Source organism: Pseudopipra pipra, chromosome 15, assembly GCF_036250125.1.
Source record: "Pseudopipra pipra isolate bDixPip1 chromosome 15, bDixPip1.hap1, whole genome shotgun sequence".
NCBI classification, from domain to species: Eukaryota; Metazoa; Chordata; class Aves; order Passeriformes; family Pipridae; genus Pseudopipra; species Pseudopipra pipra.
Window position 1 is genome coordinate 11,085,680 of NC_087563.1, and position 16,284 is coordinate 11,101,963.

Genomic DNA, 16,284 nt, shown 5'->3' on the forward strand with positions numbered 1-16,284 from the left:
TCGTGATGGCCCATGGACTGTCACTGTCTGGTTCACCTTCTGCCTTGGCCTGAACTTCCCTGTGGGCTCAAGGGCTCAGCCGGTGCCCATCTTTGGGTCCATCTCCTGCAGGGAGAGAAGGCTCCTTCCTTCAGGGCCCTGGTGCTGGGGCAGATGCAGAAGTGAGAATTTCCATGGCATGAAATGGCTTAAGGTTTTTAAGGAAAGGTATTGTTGTTTTGAGGTGTAACTGACTTACAGACAGTTCTAATTAATTTATAATCTGAAACTATGCTAAGGTAAAACCAGGCCTTTGAGTTAAGGGTTTCCCTGGCTTTTTGGGGTCAGTGAATCTGGGAATAGGGTGGTATGCAAAGCAGGAGACACCAATGGTGGGTTAACAGAACTCTGCTGGCGGTTTGCACGTACCTCCTGTACTTTCTTTTATAGCTGTTACTTAAAGCAAATATGTTCTTTATTTGTATAAACTTTATTTCAGGACATTTCCAGAAGACCTTGAATGAACATGCACGGTGTTTGAGTCCATTTAGACCTGATCTGTAAACACTTTCTCTTGCAGATAAGGCTGGAATGTCTTTCTTTCACAGTCACTTGATTTTTCTTTCAATTTTTACAGGATTTTACCTAATACCAATTAATTTCACTCCCACCAAAGACGTAGAATTTTTTCAATTAAGTTATCAAATCCTTTTTCTCTACTGCAGGTAATGAGAATTGTTTTTAAACTCTCAAAATGCTTACGTATTGCATCACATTTTATTATAACTGATAATAACAAAACCTGATTTTATTATCAACAGACTCTGACATAAGTGGTTGTTAGTATTTTTTATGCTGATTTCTAATGTAAGCAAACACTATGGTTTAGAAATAAATTATGACTGCCTCTTTCTAAGTGGAAAATCCCCTCAGTAAGTAGAGTCATGTAGGGTGAGAGTCCTCCATTTGGGACTGGTTAGCTGTTTTGGGGAATGTAGAGTTTGTCTTAGAGCTGTGACGAAACAAGTACGTTCTTGAATGTTATTTATGCAGCCTGAGAATGATGAATGTCAGACAGTGAAAATGTGCTCTGATGATGTCTGCTCGCTGATTCCAGCTAAAATCACGTGCAGGGACATCTACATGATTTTATAAAAGCCGTGCACAATTTGTGGCTTAAAATAAATTCTTGCAAATGAAAATCAGTGCTCTTGAAAGCTACTATGATTTGTAGTGATTTCAAGTATTTAAGTTTTCAAATAATGACCCCTAAAACCTGCATTAAATGTGCTTGAAAAGCAATGAGCTGATGAAGCCAGTGCCCCAGTAACCTCTTCTGTCAGTATTTGAGCACCTTCTAAATTTTCCTGCTGCCAGAAGAAATTATCATCCACAAAAATCGCAGCTGGTGATAAGGGATCATTAATCAGATTCCAAGCCTGTCTGCTGAGAAGATGCAGGACAGAGACCTGCTAAAACTGCCTCTGTTGCTGTGAGCAGCAATAGCGGCTCCATCCTGCTCCTGGCAGCCTTCTTGCTTGCTCTGTTCTTGCTTTCCACCCCTTTTTGCAGGTTGCTCCAAGGGCTGCTAGTGAGGAACAGTCCTGAGTGGCACCATCTGTGGTGGAGCTCCGGTGGGGTCTGCATGACGGAAGCCACGTGTTGTTACTCCTGGGGAGAAGGAAGCAAAGACTCATGAGGTGTTGGGGGTTTGCTACCCTTTCTTTTATGTTTGCTCTTGCTTACCCTTTTTGTTGCCCTTTAAAACTGTAATAAGGCCAAACCATCCCTCTGTGAAACTGGAAAGGTACCAGCGCTCTGGGGACTCTTCAGTTTGCTGTAAATTACACTTTATTAAGGGTGTCGCTTGCCAATAACCACAGACCCCATGTGGTTCACAGCAGTTCCTGAGGTTTTGCAGAACTGGCATTATGAACTGACAGTGTGATCTCCAGCCTCTCACTGTGGTTGGGTTTTGGGCTAAAATACTCTCTACAAGGACCTTAAGTCTCTTACCTTTTTTTTTCTTTTTTTTCATAGAAGGTGTCAGGACCTTATGCAATTCTTCAGGGTGTACAAGTACTGCTCTTGTATTCAGTGAGGACTGTTGACTCTGGCAGATGCTTCAGCAGACTTTGAACTCACCGTGGTGTTTTTCAGTCCTCTGCAGTCTGTCCATTTGAAGCCTGGAAGCTCTGCCCACCTAATCCCTGCTGCTCTTGCAACCACAGAGATAGAGAGCCCTGGCATGGCCCCATGGTGTGCTCTGGCCAGGGCACCTTCTGCAGTCTGCCACAGCAGTTTAGGGGCATTTGTTCCTTCAAGAACCAAGTGAGTTGTAACATGAAGAGACTGGTGCTGTTTGTGCTGGCAAGCCCCTCTGGCAGATCTCTCTTTTCTGGCTTTCCCTACATTCCTGTGATGTTCAATCCCACTACACAACAGCTGTATATGAGTAACTGGGGATTTCAGTGTTGTCTTGATTATCACAATTTCTGCTCCATGGCCCATCTGCTTTCACAGTGGGGACTGGTGAATGGGCCTCCCTCTTTTCCCTCTTTAGGGCTCCTGTTTGGCATCTGTTAGAATATCTGTCTTTTCCTGCAAGACTCTCCCTACTACAGGGAACTCTCATCCATGCCATTTCCTTGAGATCTCCCCGCTCCATTCTGCTGCAAGACCCCTCCTGCTGCCCAGCTCTCCCCCTGGAACTGCAAGACAAGCACTTTCAACACTCATTTGCATGAAGGTGTGAGCAACTCCACTCAAGTTGTTCACTGAAAACAAGATGTAAATGCAACTGTTTGCAATTTAAAAATTCAGGTCCTTGATGTAGAAGGTCCCAAAACAAACAGTTTAGTGCTTGGTGTAGTAACAACTGCCCGTGTGGTTTGAGAATGGGAAGCATGGACAATATGCATATATCTCTGACAAACAGGTGAGTTGGCTTTATTGTCTTCTTGCCTCCTTTCCCAGCCTGTGTCAGTAAAATTCTGCAGAAATAGTGACAGATGTTTCACAGCTGGGACTAGAGGTAACCTGAGAGGCAGCAGAAGAGAGGAGTGGAGTGCACATGTCCAGGGCTGCTTGGCCAGGTGGGATTTGCAGCAAGGGAAAATAAGCAAGTAGATGTCAACACAGCATCACTGCAAGTGGGGATTTCACAAGCAGAAGGGTGTAAACACAACCAAATGTCTTCCTGTCCCATGTGGGTGGGATGTGCTGCTGCAGCTTCTGCTCTGGTCTTGAAAGGCTCTGTCCTGATGGACAAATGCTTTGCTGAATCACTCTCTCTGAAGCAGGGGCTTGCTTGTAGGGTCACAGCATGGACCTTCCTTGTGCACAGGGCAGGAGCCCAAAGCTGAGCATTGTGTGCCTGGGCTGGCACATGGGACAGTAGACACGTGCTGTAGCTGTGGTGATGTTTTCTAAATCCTAGTTCCTTCTTTATATCCTTGACAGGTGTTTGCTCTTCTGTCCCTTTACTCTGTCTCCTATTACAAACTACTCCCCAAAACTAATCTTAGTTGGAAAAGAATTACTTTGCTCTTGACAGAACATGCTGAGTCAATCTACTTTAACTGCAGATTTGGTTTGCAAATAATATCTCCTTTCCTATAAAGTTCAGGTGTCATTGCTGTGGACACTGGCAGGAATTTGCTTGACCATGACAGCTTTTACAGACCCTGGCAATTAAGTTGTCAAGATACATTTTCCACTGCCAGGAAGCATTAATGGATGCTGGTCTTGGCTGGAATAAGCCCAGAGAGATGGATATTATAATCAAGATGAAAAGAGGTCCTTGTAGCTGAGTCTTGGATTGGTCCAAAGGTCTGGAGCTCTTGGCACATGATGGAACTGAGATAAGGGAAAGGGCAGGAAACATGGGGTGGAACATCAGAGGGAAGGAATGAAATCAAGGTATATGAATAGGGAGATGAACTCTCATGTTCCTAGAGACTAATGTAGCAGGAAAGGCTGGCATTTGGAGAGACTTCAGCTTTGCAGGTGCACACTGCAAACTACTAATAGTAGCAGAGTTCCTGGATATGAAAATAAATATTTTTCCATTAGGCAATCCCCAAAATTGTATTGTTGTGGATTTGCTTTTCAAGTGAGAAAGATGTTGGAAATGTCCTTCTCTTAGAAAATAAAACTCTGATGATTCGACACGAGCTCGCTCTGTTTAAATTATATCAAAAATAGATCTGCAAGTAAGGATTTTGATTACCAAGTACAGAATTTGAAAGATTAAAAGTTAGCGAGAAATTTGGAGAATTTAGGATCCCGATTGAGAAGACTACAGTTGAGACCAATCCAAAGAACTGCCAAAAATCTCCTTACATAAAGGAGAAAAGGAGTGTTCAGGACCAATCTAAGTTCCATTACCTTAATAGTGGGCAAATCTTAAGGAGATGTTTGAAGAAAACTAAAGATAAAAAGCGTAAAGAGATAACGTACACAGTGAATTTTCAGGAAGGAAACCATGCGTGGGCTAATACCAATCTCTGCAAATTTGGCTGACTTCCTAGGTAAAGGAAGTACAGTACATCTAGTCTATGCAGACATTAAAGGCATTTGGCCTGCTGCCCTGTGGGATGGTGTCACTTAGACTTTGTGAGGTGGGTCAGGGACTGGCTACGGGGGAGGTGGTAGCAGATGAGCAGGCGGCACCATGGGAGTTATCAGTGAACAGCCAAAAAGATGGGTTTTAGGATTGAACTTCATATTTTTGCTCTTTGCTGTTGTACAAAAAAAGTTGGCACACGGAGCAGACCACTGCTGAGTTTTTTAAACAGGAGAAGAGCAGGATTCCTCACGCAGAGCACAGGGTGACCTTCTGGGCTGAAATTGCCTGGGCTCAAACTGGGATGAAATACAGCAGTGAAGAGTACAAAATCATGCTCTGAGGTTAAATAATGAGGGTTTTGGCTATCAGTTGACAGCTCAGTTGAAAACTACAGAGGAGGAGAAAGTTCTAATTGCATTTAACCAGACACAGGGTAGATGTGAGCCCGCAACACACTGCAGCCACGTGAGGGGCGGCCCAGGGCTGGGCAGATCTGTCCAGGAGGAGAGGGGTCTTGGCACAGTTCCTGCTCGTGAAATCCCCTTCCTGGCATATGCACTTGTATCAATCATTAGCTAGACATCTAGAGCTGGGTAAACACATTTTTGGCTTTGAATGGTGATGACAGGCTTGGAGCATTACCTAATAAGGTGGGACCACTTGATAGCATGGTGTGCTATATATTCCTGCTCCTACCTGCGATCTTCCTCGCCTGCACAGAGAGCACGCAGGCTGCACTGGAGCCGTATCCTTGGCTGCCATGAAGATAACAGGCATTTTCCTCAGGGCAGCTCTAGCCCTTTGCTGCTGCTTTGGTGAGTATTTCCTGGGATACTGCAGAGATTGATCTAGCTGAATTGGAGCTGAATTTTCACTTCAGTAAGAGTCTTTGGGTCTTGTGACTTGGACGAGAACCTTATTCCGTGCAGAAATATCCTTCCTGAGAGAGTGTAGCAAAAAAGTTACGTTTCAAGATTGAGGTTTCAGCAAACATCATGCAGGCAACTGTTTTCATCTTCTTGGTTTGTAAGAGCAGTTGCTGAAGGAGCAGCCCTAGTGCAGGGCAGGAACTTGCACATGGGAGTCATGTGTATAAAGGGCAAAACAAAGCTGTTAGAAATGGCATCATTACCCATGTGAGCAACATAAATGCAAACTTAAAACTCTAGGGTTGCTCTGTAAGTTTATTGTACTGCTCCTGGTAACTAAGATGTGTTTGGAGATGGACAGTGCCAGTGGTTGATAGTCATCTTAAGCACGTATGTCCAAACTTCTGAAAGTCAAATATTAAGTCTCTTGGGTTAAAATCCAAGAATACTGAATTGAAAGTACCTTCCCTCTAACATCTGAGGGATGGATTAATATATATGCTCTCATGTGTTTTATCTGCCCTCAGAAGTGCAACAAAACTGTATTTAGTAACTTAATACATCCTATGGCCATTTACTGGCACAATGTAGAACTCCATATTTTCCTAAACTAAATAAGTTAATCAACAACATCACTGAATTTAAAAGTCTCATGAAAAGCTTTACAAATGTATTCTTTGCATATTAGTAATTTGATTTTTTTTTCCTCCATTTTTTTCTTTTAGGTACTGCCTTTGGAGTTCAGGTAAGCTACAGATCTATTTATTCTGTTCTATTCAGGTTTCTGGTAAAGCAGAAACAGTATGTAATTACCCAATGAGCACATGGATTAAATCTAATGAAATCATAGCTGTTCAAATAATATTTTCCAGTGCATGGCTGAATAATATTGCCAATTTCATGAGAAAGTAAAAGATCCCCGTTTCTCGCAGTATTTTCAGTTCATTAAATAAAAGGAAAAAGCAAGAAGTAATTGTGCAATCCTATTATATTAGCTCTTAGACATAATTTAGTTACTCCAAGCCAAAGGCAGTAGTTTGCCTCCTTATGAGGAATACTGTCTTATGATATGCTTGAAAGTATCAAAGACTTGTGACTCTGATAATTGTTTCCATATGGTAAGACCCAAAGAACTGTGTTCCTTGCATAAATTTCTATACCTATATCACAGAGAGGAAAACAGCAGGGTCTGAGCCATGGATTTGTCTGCAGGTTCTTCCCACGCAGCTACGAGACTCCTGTAGCTCACAGAGTGCAGCACGATCTGAAACGATCCGCTGTTGAGCCGAGGGGCTCCAGCGCAGGGCTGGGCTCCTGATTGCCAGCTACCTTCATTAAACAGTGTCTCACCCACAACAATCCTTCCCCTGTGCTGTGCACCCCTGGACTCCATCAGGAAAGCATAATCAGAAACTTCTGTAGGGAGGATTCCCTTCTCCTGACTGCCTGAGCAGATTCCCAATAGTGCCTCTAATTTGCCTGTCGGCAGGAGCTGCAGGCACTGTGGCGGTGGGAGGCTGCTGGGGGTTTCATTCCATGAGGGAGCCAAAATTGGGGCTGATTCTCTGCTCCTTTCACAGCTTGACTGCAGCGAGTATGCCAGAGGCATTACCAAGGATGGAAGGTCCTGGGTAGCTTGCCCAAGGCACTTCAAACCAGTCTGTGGCACTGATGGCAACACGTACAGCAATGACTGTGTGATCTGCCAGCACAATGAGTAAGTATTGCTGGGAAACTCAGAGAAACCTTAAGGCAAGGTGTTCCAGGTAAAGGTGGCAGCTTTGTTCTCCAAAGATGAGCTGGGATGGGGAGCAGCTGGATGCCAACACTGCCAGCTTCGAGGCAATGGTGCTCTGAGATCCTTGACACTGGTCTACTTCCTTCTAGGGAACACAGTGACAGTGTGGAGAAGGCCCATGATGGAGAATGTGAGCCAAAATCTATTGTGGTAAGACAAAGTCTGTAATGGGGGCAGTTCAAACACCACACAAAAGGAGAATAGAGCATGCACAACTGGTCTGCACAGCCCCAAAGGGATTAAAATCTGATGATAACCAAAGCTGGGAGGGTTTTTATGGGCTATCTGATACCATATCTCTGTTATTTTCTACTTCAGACTTCTAGTCTCTGTATTTAGGAATAAAATGAAAGTAATATGTTGGCTGAGGTTTGGATCTCACCGCTTGGATAGCTCCAGCAGGATCATATGAAGGATCTTGCAAAACCCAAATCACAATCCTTCTTGCTATGCCATTTCTTTTCAGCGGGAGAGAATTCTCACAGAGAATTCTGCTTTTGATAGTGGAATTAGTTTGTCCCCAAAGACTGAGAGAGAGTAAACAGACTATGCAGGAGTGTTGTGTCTTTATATCAAAAATGTGTGGTTTTTGTTTTTTTTCCTCTATTCCTGCTTTTTGTACAGATTGACTGCAGTAAGTACCTAAGAGCTGTAATAGATGATCACGTCGTGGTAGGATGCACAAGGATATGGAAACCAGTCTGCGGCTCAGACAGCTTCACTTATGCCAACGATTGTGAGATCTGTGCCCATAACATGTAAGTCCTGTGTGTGGAACATCCTTCTGGGTAATTAGTGACTCAAGGCTCTCAGAAGCACTTCTGTAAAATATTAGTCTTAAGGCAGGTGTCTCTGTAGGTCTCCTTGGAACTGGCTGTTTTTAATTCTTCAGCCAGCTTGAGTTTTCTTCCCTATTTTTTGACTGTGGTCGTGAGGGGAATCACAAAAAACCCAGAGCAGAGCCATGAACAGATCAAAGTGTTACTTATAATACCGAATTACTCTTAACACTTCATTCCCATGGGATATGGGAATACTGTGCATTTGCTGTGGCCATCTGCAGGTTGTATTCAGACAAGTCAAACAGTTGTAGTGTCCCACAAGGTGGGTGGAACTCAGCTTTGTTTTCCCAGTGCCTGGAGTGACATGGGGGAAGTTATTCTCAATACTTCCTAACCAAAGCTTTTCTTTCTTTCAGAGAACATGACACCAATATTACCAAAATACACGACGGAGAATGCAAGGAGTTTGTAAGTGCAACAGAAGTAAAAAATTAATTTTTTAGGGCTGCTAATAGAATCCTGAGGACCCCACAGATTTCACTAGGAAACTACAAGAGATCCATAGCACAAGGCTTATAGGGGTCCCAGTTCCTGCTTTGCTTTTCTGGATGATGTGGGTGGATTTGTCATCCTCCTTGCTCCAAAGAGAAGGTCATCCCATGCTTACCACACCAAACTGAGGAAGGAGGGGGATATGGAATGAGGAGCTGCAGTGAGTCAGTGCTTCAGAACTCCCTTCCCTACGTGCTAAGCTGGCTTGTGTGCCCAGAGGAAGGGGTGGGGGGCAAGATTTCACTTGCCAACATTCTGTGCAGGTTGGCAGTTTTCTCTCTGGAGATCACAAGCATTTCAACCCTCAGCAACAGAGATTCAAAATTCCCATGCTGGTGGTTTTCACAGACATAGTGAGATTCACAAGAGCACTAAGCATACATATTTATAGAGCATGGTGTATTGTATCTTTGTGTGAGGCCAACAGTCTGGTGCTTCAAGAAGAGAAGGTTCTGTATTTCAGCGCCAAAATTCTGGGATGTCTGAAGCCCATTCTCTGACTGATAGATAACCATTTTTTCCTATCCTTTCAAACCCTGTGCTGAACTACAGGGAATCTGAAGTAAGAAATAATCACAGAGCTGGAGAAGTGTGGAGAAAACCAACAGAAACCAAAACAGTATTAGTCAGATTTACAGCTGGGGAAAAATGTTTCTAACCAAATTCAAGAACGTTTTTTTGATGAGAAGAGGCCCAAAATTTTATACGTGTTCTTCTGCCTGAAGAATCCCTTTGACAAGATAGTCCTTTTCCTTGACTGCTAGAGAACTAGGATAACATTAAGAAAGCTCATTTCTGATTGGAAATTTAACTTCAGTGTATCAGGGCTTTGTCCTGTTGCAGAAACAACTGAGGCTTGGATACAGAGTGAACAGCTTTTGCATCAGCTTTTCTTGCATAGCAAGGGCCCCACCAGAGCTTTTTGTCCTTATTTTGACAGGTTGACTGCAGCAAGTACCCAACACAAGTTACTAAAGATGGCAAAGTATTAGTATCCTGTCCAAGGGACCTGAATCCAGTTTGCGGCACAGATGGCAACACATATGATAACGAATGCGGGATCTGTGCCCACAATGGGTAAGTGCCATACTTAGAGTGCTCCTTCTGAGTAGCCAGCAATGCTGTGCAGTCCTGAGAACCACCCTGCTGCATTTCTGCTTATGCCTGTTTCTTCAAGTCTCTTAGAAACTGGGTTGGTTTGGGATTTACCTTGAGTTTCTTTCTGATATCTTCTTTGTGCTTGTGAGAGGAAACCTTGAAGAGTAATAAGGCAGCTCCTTGGATTAGTCTGTGAGCTGGGCAGTGACTGGGCAGAGGAAGGAACAATTCAGAATATTACTTTAAATTGCATGCTATAGGAAGATGGGATGAGCTTGTTAATGAGCAAAGTAGCTATTCTGATACACTTTAATAGTTTGCTTCGTTTTCCATATGACTGTGACCAAGAGGTTAAGCATTTAGTTCCTAAATTTTATTGTTTCCCTCCTCCAGAATACAAAAAACCCATGTTGGCAGAAAGCACAGTGGACAGTGCAGACAGGAGACTTCTGATGTAAGTGTTCAATATAAGCCTTACTTCTCTTAGCTGTATCAAATGAAAGGTTCCCTGAGGTGACAGCTACTCTGAAACTTTCAGAGCTGGCCTAAAGCCTGGCTTTCTACACTGGTCTATTAAGTCTTGTCAGGTTCTTGTGTCGAGGATGCCTGCGAATCCCATCTGAGGCAGGTGTCCTCTGGGCCCTCCTTGCCCTCTCAGCCCTGGCAGCCCAGGGCTGCACAAGAGCTAGGCACAGAGCTTTCACTATGAATTCACACCTATGCCTTTGGGGTGGGGATGTATTCTGGAATATGGAGCACACCTGAAGTTTTGATCTGAGTGTATCAGCTGAGAAGTCCCAGAGCTGGTGTCTAGGACATGCCAACACACAAATGAGGGAATTGGTCATTTTGGGCTTTGTGTTTGAAGGGCACCCTCAAAGGAAGATCAAAGTCTTCACTGTTTTGATGTTTTGTTTATATCTATACTGCACAATGAAAAGAGGACTATGTTTTCCCTTTTTAAATTGCTTTTCTGACATATCTTGCATTTGGGATTGACCAAGCTTCTTACTCCAGTGATTTGGCATCTCACAAACTATGGTAGTGCCATGCAGTTCCTTCTGTGCATGAGAGGATTCATGCAGAACTGACTCAACCTGGCTTTGCAAGAACTGAGCCTTAGCACTAGTGTCGCATCAGTATCCCAGTGTAAAAGACATGGAAGGAGGTTATGATGGAATTTTTTTTGGCCAGAAAACCAGGTCTTCCTCACGTTTGTCATTGCTGCCTTTTTCAGATTGATTGCAGTCAATACCCAGCAAGAAAGGTTAAGGGAGGCAAAGCCCTGGTACGCTGCCCCAGGATCCTGCGCCCTGTCTGCGGCACAGACGGATTTACTTATGACAACGAGTGTAGCATCTGTGCCCATAACGTGTAAGTGCTGTACAAATGACTCTCTTTTGGAGTGACTAGCCATGGTTAGTGCTCCACATGGCTTTTCTTTTGGTGCCAACATATCCATACATCTCTTTCTGTTTCTCTTTCAACCTCCTGAAGCCTCTGTCACCTTCATTTTCTTCCCTGATGCTCTCTTTTTGCTCCTCGGGGGAGCTGTGGGAGAGTCAGTTCTTGATTTGAGCAAACTATGAGTGCTGTGATATCTGGGCAGGGGAAAGAGTGGATGGGACTGTGGTGTTTGGGCAGAGGAAAGAGCAGATGGGGCTCCTGTGTAGCACACAGTGAGGAAACCTGATGGATCTGCACCCATTATGCTTGCTAATGACTGGGATAAGCTGGTTCATAAGGAAATCAGATGCCTCCTTTATCATATATATGGGCTATGAGTTCTGTTTGCTTTCTGTGGTACCTGGGTGTCACAGGGCTCAGCTGGTGTGTGTGCTAACCCCAACCTCTCCCTTTCAGACAACATGAGACTGACATTAAGAAAAGCCATGAGGGAAGATGCAAGGAGGAAAGCACTCCTGTAAGTGTACTTTTAGCTATAAAATAAGCACCATCTACTCTCTCTCCAGTCTCCAGGAAGACCCTGGCTGGGCTCAGTGCACCCTCTGTGCTCATGGATGGATGGAGCTTGGTGCACAGGGCTCATGTTGATGCTGTGGTTCTCCCTAGTTGCTCGCAGTTGCTGATGCCAATGTGCTGTATATGAGGGCAAGAGAGGACAGGGACAGGTTGGGACTTCAGAAAAAAAATGTCCCAGTACTGCAGATCTCTGAACAGAAATCATCAGAGGCAGCACAAGAACCATGCAACTCATTTTAGCACAGTAGGAGAGAAGGCAGAAGGCTGTGTTAGGTGTCAGTGTATTTATTCAGTGATAGGATTTCCATTGCACTAGACAGGCAGGTTAAAAAATCCTTGTGCTCTGGTCAGCCAGGACAAATCTGCTCTCAGGTATGTGTACAGAAATAGCTTTATTATCCTGCACAGCAACAATACATGCTGATAATATCTCAACACATTTATTCTGCTTATGCAGAGCAGCTCTGAAGCACCAAAAATAATTTCATGCATCCTGAGGGACTGCAATATATTTTCTATACAAAAGACAAGTTGTTAAAATGCTGTCTTTGCTTTAATTTGCTTTTGGACCATGTGGGAAATATGGATAATAAGAGACACTGCACTGGGGAAACTGTGCAAAATGACAGTAAAGTGTCAGTGGTGCTTAGCCAGTGTAGACTGATTTCCTGTAGATGTTTGTCTATTTATCCTCAAATATTTGAATTAATAGATTGTATATATTGTAAATATTTTTGTGTCAGGAGCTGGTGAAACAGCTCTTGCTGCTGTTTTGGAAAATCTGAAACAAAATCTCAGATACAGTTAACTATGTCAAGTTGGACTTAATATCAAACACTTTCAATCAGATCCGTCAAGTTGCACTCGGGGACATTTAGATTAAACCTTAGGAAAAAATTCCTCATTGAAAGTCTGGTCAGTAAGTGGAAAAGGCTGACTAGAGAACTGGTGGAATCACTGTCCCTGGAAGTGTTCAAAAGACATGTGGATGTGGCACTGAGGGATATGGTTTGGTGGTGAACATGGCGGTGCTGAGTTAACAGTTGGATTTCAGGGGTCTTTTCCCACCTTTATGATTTTGTGAAATGCTGGATTTAAGACTTGTATGTGTACTACTCTAGGAAAATAATCTTTTTGGCCAACTGTTCCTTTCTTCCCTCTGCTAGCACAAAATACCAAACCCAACGACCATTACTTAACTATTTTCTAATGCAAGAGTAAACTTAAAAACCCTCTGTTTTTCCCCTGATATAAGCCTTTAAAATCTGGAGGATCAGCGTGGACAGACTGCAGGTGAGACACTCTTCCATCTTGCACCAGCTGACCCAGCATTGCTGTTTTGCCTCCCCAGGTTGACTGCAGCAAATACCTGAGCAATACCAAATCAGGGGAAGCCATGATGGCCTGTCCCTTCATCTTGCGTGAGGTCTGTGGGACAGACGGTGTCACCTACAGCAACGACTGTGCGCTCTGCGCCCATAACATGTAAGGCCTGGAGGTCACCCCCGGAGAGCTCCACAGAGTTATTTGTTGAGCATTTTTAACTCTCCTTTCTCTTCCAGTGCCTCTGGAACCGAGGTTGCCAAGAGGCACGATGGAAGGTGCGTAGAGGAAGCTCCCCAAGTAAGTGAAACCTAAAGAAAAACAAGAGTTTGAGCAGGTGCCAACTGCATAACTTGAACAAACGCTGGTTGGTTTGGGTGGCGTAGCCTCCATGGAGGTCGTGGCTTGTGCTGACCTTCCTCCTGTGGGTGAATATCACCCTCCTGGCAGCAGGAACACTGTGCACTTCCTGCACACAGTCAGGAAAAGAAAGAGGAGGGGACAGGTGAGGAATGAGTTATGAGACAGGTAACATAAATGATTTAAGGCTTTACACAAAGAAATCCTTTTCCCACAGCGGTCCATCATAGCTGCTGCAGGAACTTAGCAGCCCATTTTGGCAATATGGAAAGGGTACCCAGGGAACCCAGTGCCTCCTGGATGCTTGTGTTTTACAAAAGGATGTTCTACAAAGATTAGAGAATTGCCTGTGTTTTGAATGCTAATACCTAAGGTATCAGGGGATACCTGATACTCATCCCTGTTTTGTTTTTTTTTTTTTTTTTTTTTTTTTGTAAATGCAATGTAATCTAATGTATACCAACAATGAATCTTGTGAAAATACCAGATTAACTATATTTGGCCAGCTCTAAACTATTTACTCTCATTGGGGAACAGAAGAACAAAGCCACCTCATTAGCATTTGTTTGAAAGAGTCAACATCCCGAGTCAGATATTTCATTTCTGTACAAACAAACTATGAAATGTCATTCCTTTGTTTCCCAAGTGCACTCTGTGCTCAGGCTGGGTGAGATACATAAATCAGGAAAGAAGAGCTCACACTGGAGAAACTGGGAGTGCTAAAATGCAAGGCCAGCTCCTCAGCTGGCGTAAATCAGCTTCAACGGCTGCCACTCCTGCTGGCAGGTTTCAACACTCAGAACCATCCCATCGGAACAAAAGTCCTGTCAGCACATCCCCCCCCCCCCCATTCTTGTGGGCCATGAAAAACACCCTGGTCACAGTCAGCCCCCTTGCAGGAAGTGCATAAATTGTGTCATTTTGATTTGCAGATTATTTTTGAGCTGCGCTTTGTAATATCCTGGTCAGTTCAGCAAGGTATAGGGGCATCGTGATAAATGCAAAGCTGAATGAGTAATGTCTACCTTCCAGCCTTCATTCAGTCTTCTCCAGCATAAGACTGTGAAAGGAAATTGCTAGTTTTCCATGAAGAATGAGTTAATATATAACCGTAATTTGTCCTCTGGCAGATCCTTTTAGGATCTGGCGTAGGCAGATTTAGGCAGAGGCAAAAGCAGAGGGGGTTGTGTCTGGGCTCCCTTGCACAGAGCAGAGCCCGTGTCAGAGCTTTTGGTGTCCTTGTTCCCCAGCTCAACTGCAGCCAGTACCGAATGTCCACGCAGAAGGATGGCACACAGCTGATGGCCTGCACGATGATCTACGATCCTGTCTGCGGCACCGACGGTGTCACTTACGCCAGCGAGTGTACGCTGTGTGCCCACAACATGTAAGTACCTCCCTGGGGGTGGATGGATCCCTGAGTGCCAAGTGAAATTCAAGGACTCTCTATGAAACCCTGTGCTGGAGGGGTCCTGTCTGTCTGCCCACATTTTCCTACTTCCTTTGTTGGTGTTTGACATAGGTGTTCAATCCCAGAGCTCCACAAAGGGGGGTGCGTCAACCATGGGCACATGTCTGACCCACAAGGGCACATTCTTGGTAGTGCTGTGGAGGCAGTGCTAAGGTGGTTGATCTGAAAATCCTGTGGCTCCATGGGAGTGAGGTTTGTTCTTGCTCTGTGGTTGTACTGGGGAAGGTCGTGGTTAACAATGGTCTCTCCTTCCTCCAGGGAGCATCGGACCAACCTTGGCAAAAGAAAGAACGGACGCTGTGAAGAGGACATTACAAGAGTGAGTGAGAAAAGATGGGAACAAAGGGTGAAGTCCAGTGTCTGTTACGCTCACGAGGGACTGTTTTCACTCTGTTTTACAAACTGGGGGAGTGGTGGTGTACAGACCTGAGGAGATCCCTTGGGAATTTTACACTGGTCGTAAAACAGTAAACATTTGTCCCACTGCTGTGTAACAGTGTAGGAAAAGGCATGGCAGTGAGCAGAAACAGTACAAAATCACATCTGCCACCAGGAGGAAACTTTGAGTTGGTTATAATAATGTTACAGCCACTTTCACTTCTCAGTGGGTGTCATTCCTTATGCTGGGGGGACACAGTTTGCTCTCAGGCAGAGAGACTCATGTCTATTTTCTGTGTGCAGGAGCTCTGCAAGAACTTCAAAGAAGTGTCTCCTATATGCACCATGGAATATATCCCCCACTGTGGCTCTGATGGCAAAACATACAGCAATAGATGTGCTTTCTGCAATGCCTACCTGTAAGTATAAGAGTAAAACCTTTTCTTTCATGATCAGTTCCTGTACCAACTATGAATTCAGGGCTGTTTTCATGATGCCTTTTTGACTAACAACTTATGGGTATATACTGGACATTTCCAGTCCACCATGAGTTGTGCAAGGAGATGGGCTTTTTGCATTTTAGGGGAAAATGCAAGGGGCCCATTTCTGTGATCTGTACCTGGCCTTTTGTTTGTTAACTTTAAAAGCATATTATTCATTTTCACCAGCACTCAATGTGTCCCACAAGCTCATGAGGGCATGTGGAAAGTACTTCATCAAACCAACTGGACAGTATCAAATGTATGAAACCTTCATCTTTCCTTTAAAGATGATAATGAAAAGGAGTATTTGGGTTTTTGAGTCTGTTCTTCATCTCCAGTCAATACTAAATTGTCACTTGGGCCAGTGAAATGAGGAATGTGGCTTCAGCACTTAATATGCTCTGTGTCTAATTCTCCTCTCCCCTTTTCTCACCAGGGAAAGCAGGACAACTCTCAATCTCATGAGTTTGGCTGAATGCTAAGTCTGTGCTGGAGTTCAGCCCAGGAAAACAAGCTCCCTTAAATGTGACTTGCCATGGGCTGATCTTCCCTAGTAACATTTCTTCAGTTTGCCTTGTTTCCTTAGCTCCTGAGATACTTGTTCAATAAACTGACTTGGCAAAGTTTCTCTGTCTTAAT

General features: G+C 44.1%; 1 protein-coding gene across 1 annotated transcript; it reads left to right on the forward strand.

Annotated features, from left to right (window-relative positions):
• The first annotated feature begins 5,209 nt into the window (after positions 1–5,209).
• Positions 5,210–16,283, forward strand: LOC135422599 (ovoinhibitor-like). Its single transcript, XM_064671901.1, has 16 exons — positions 5,210–5,364; positions 6,144–6,163; positions 6,999–7,135; positions 7,306–7,366; positions 7,841–7,974; positions 8,415–8,466; positions 9,491–9,627; positions 10,042–10,102; positions 10,886–11,022; positions 11,512–11,572; positions 12,983–13,116; positions 13,194–13,254; positions 14,565–14,701; positions 15,044–15,104; positions 15,467–15,582; positions 16,082–16,283. Exons 1-16 carry the CDS (start codon positions 5,310–5,312, stop codon positions 16,125–16,127), a joined length of 1,410 nt encoding a protein of 469 aa, XP_064527971.1. The 5' UTR covers positions 5,210–5,309; the 3' UTR covers positions 16,128–16,283.
• Position 16,284: the final 1 nt, after the last annotated feature.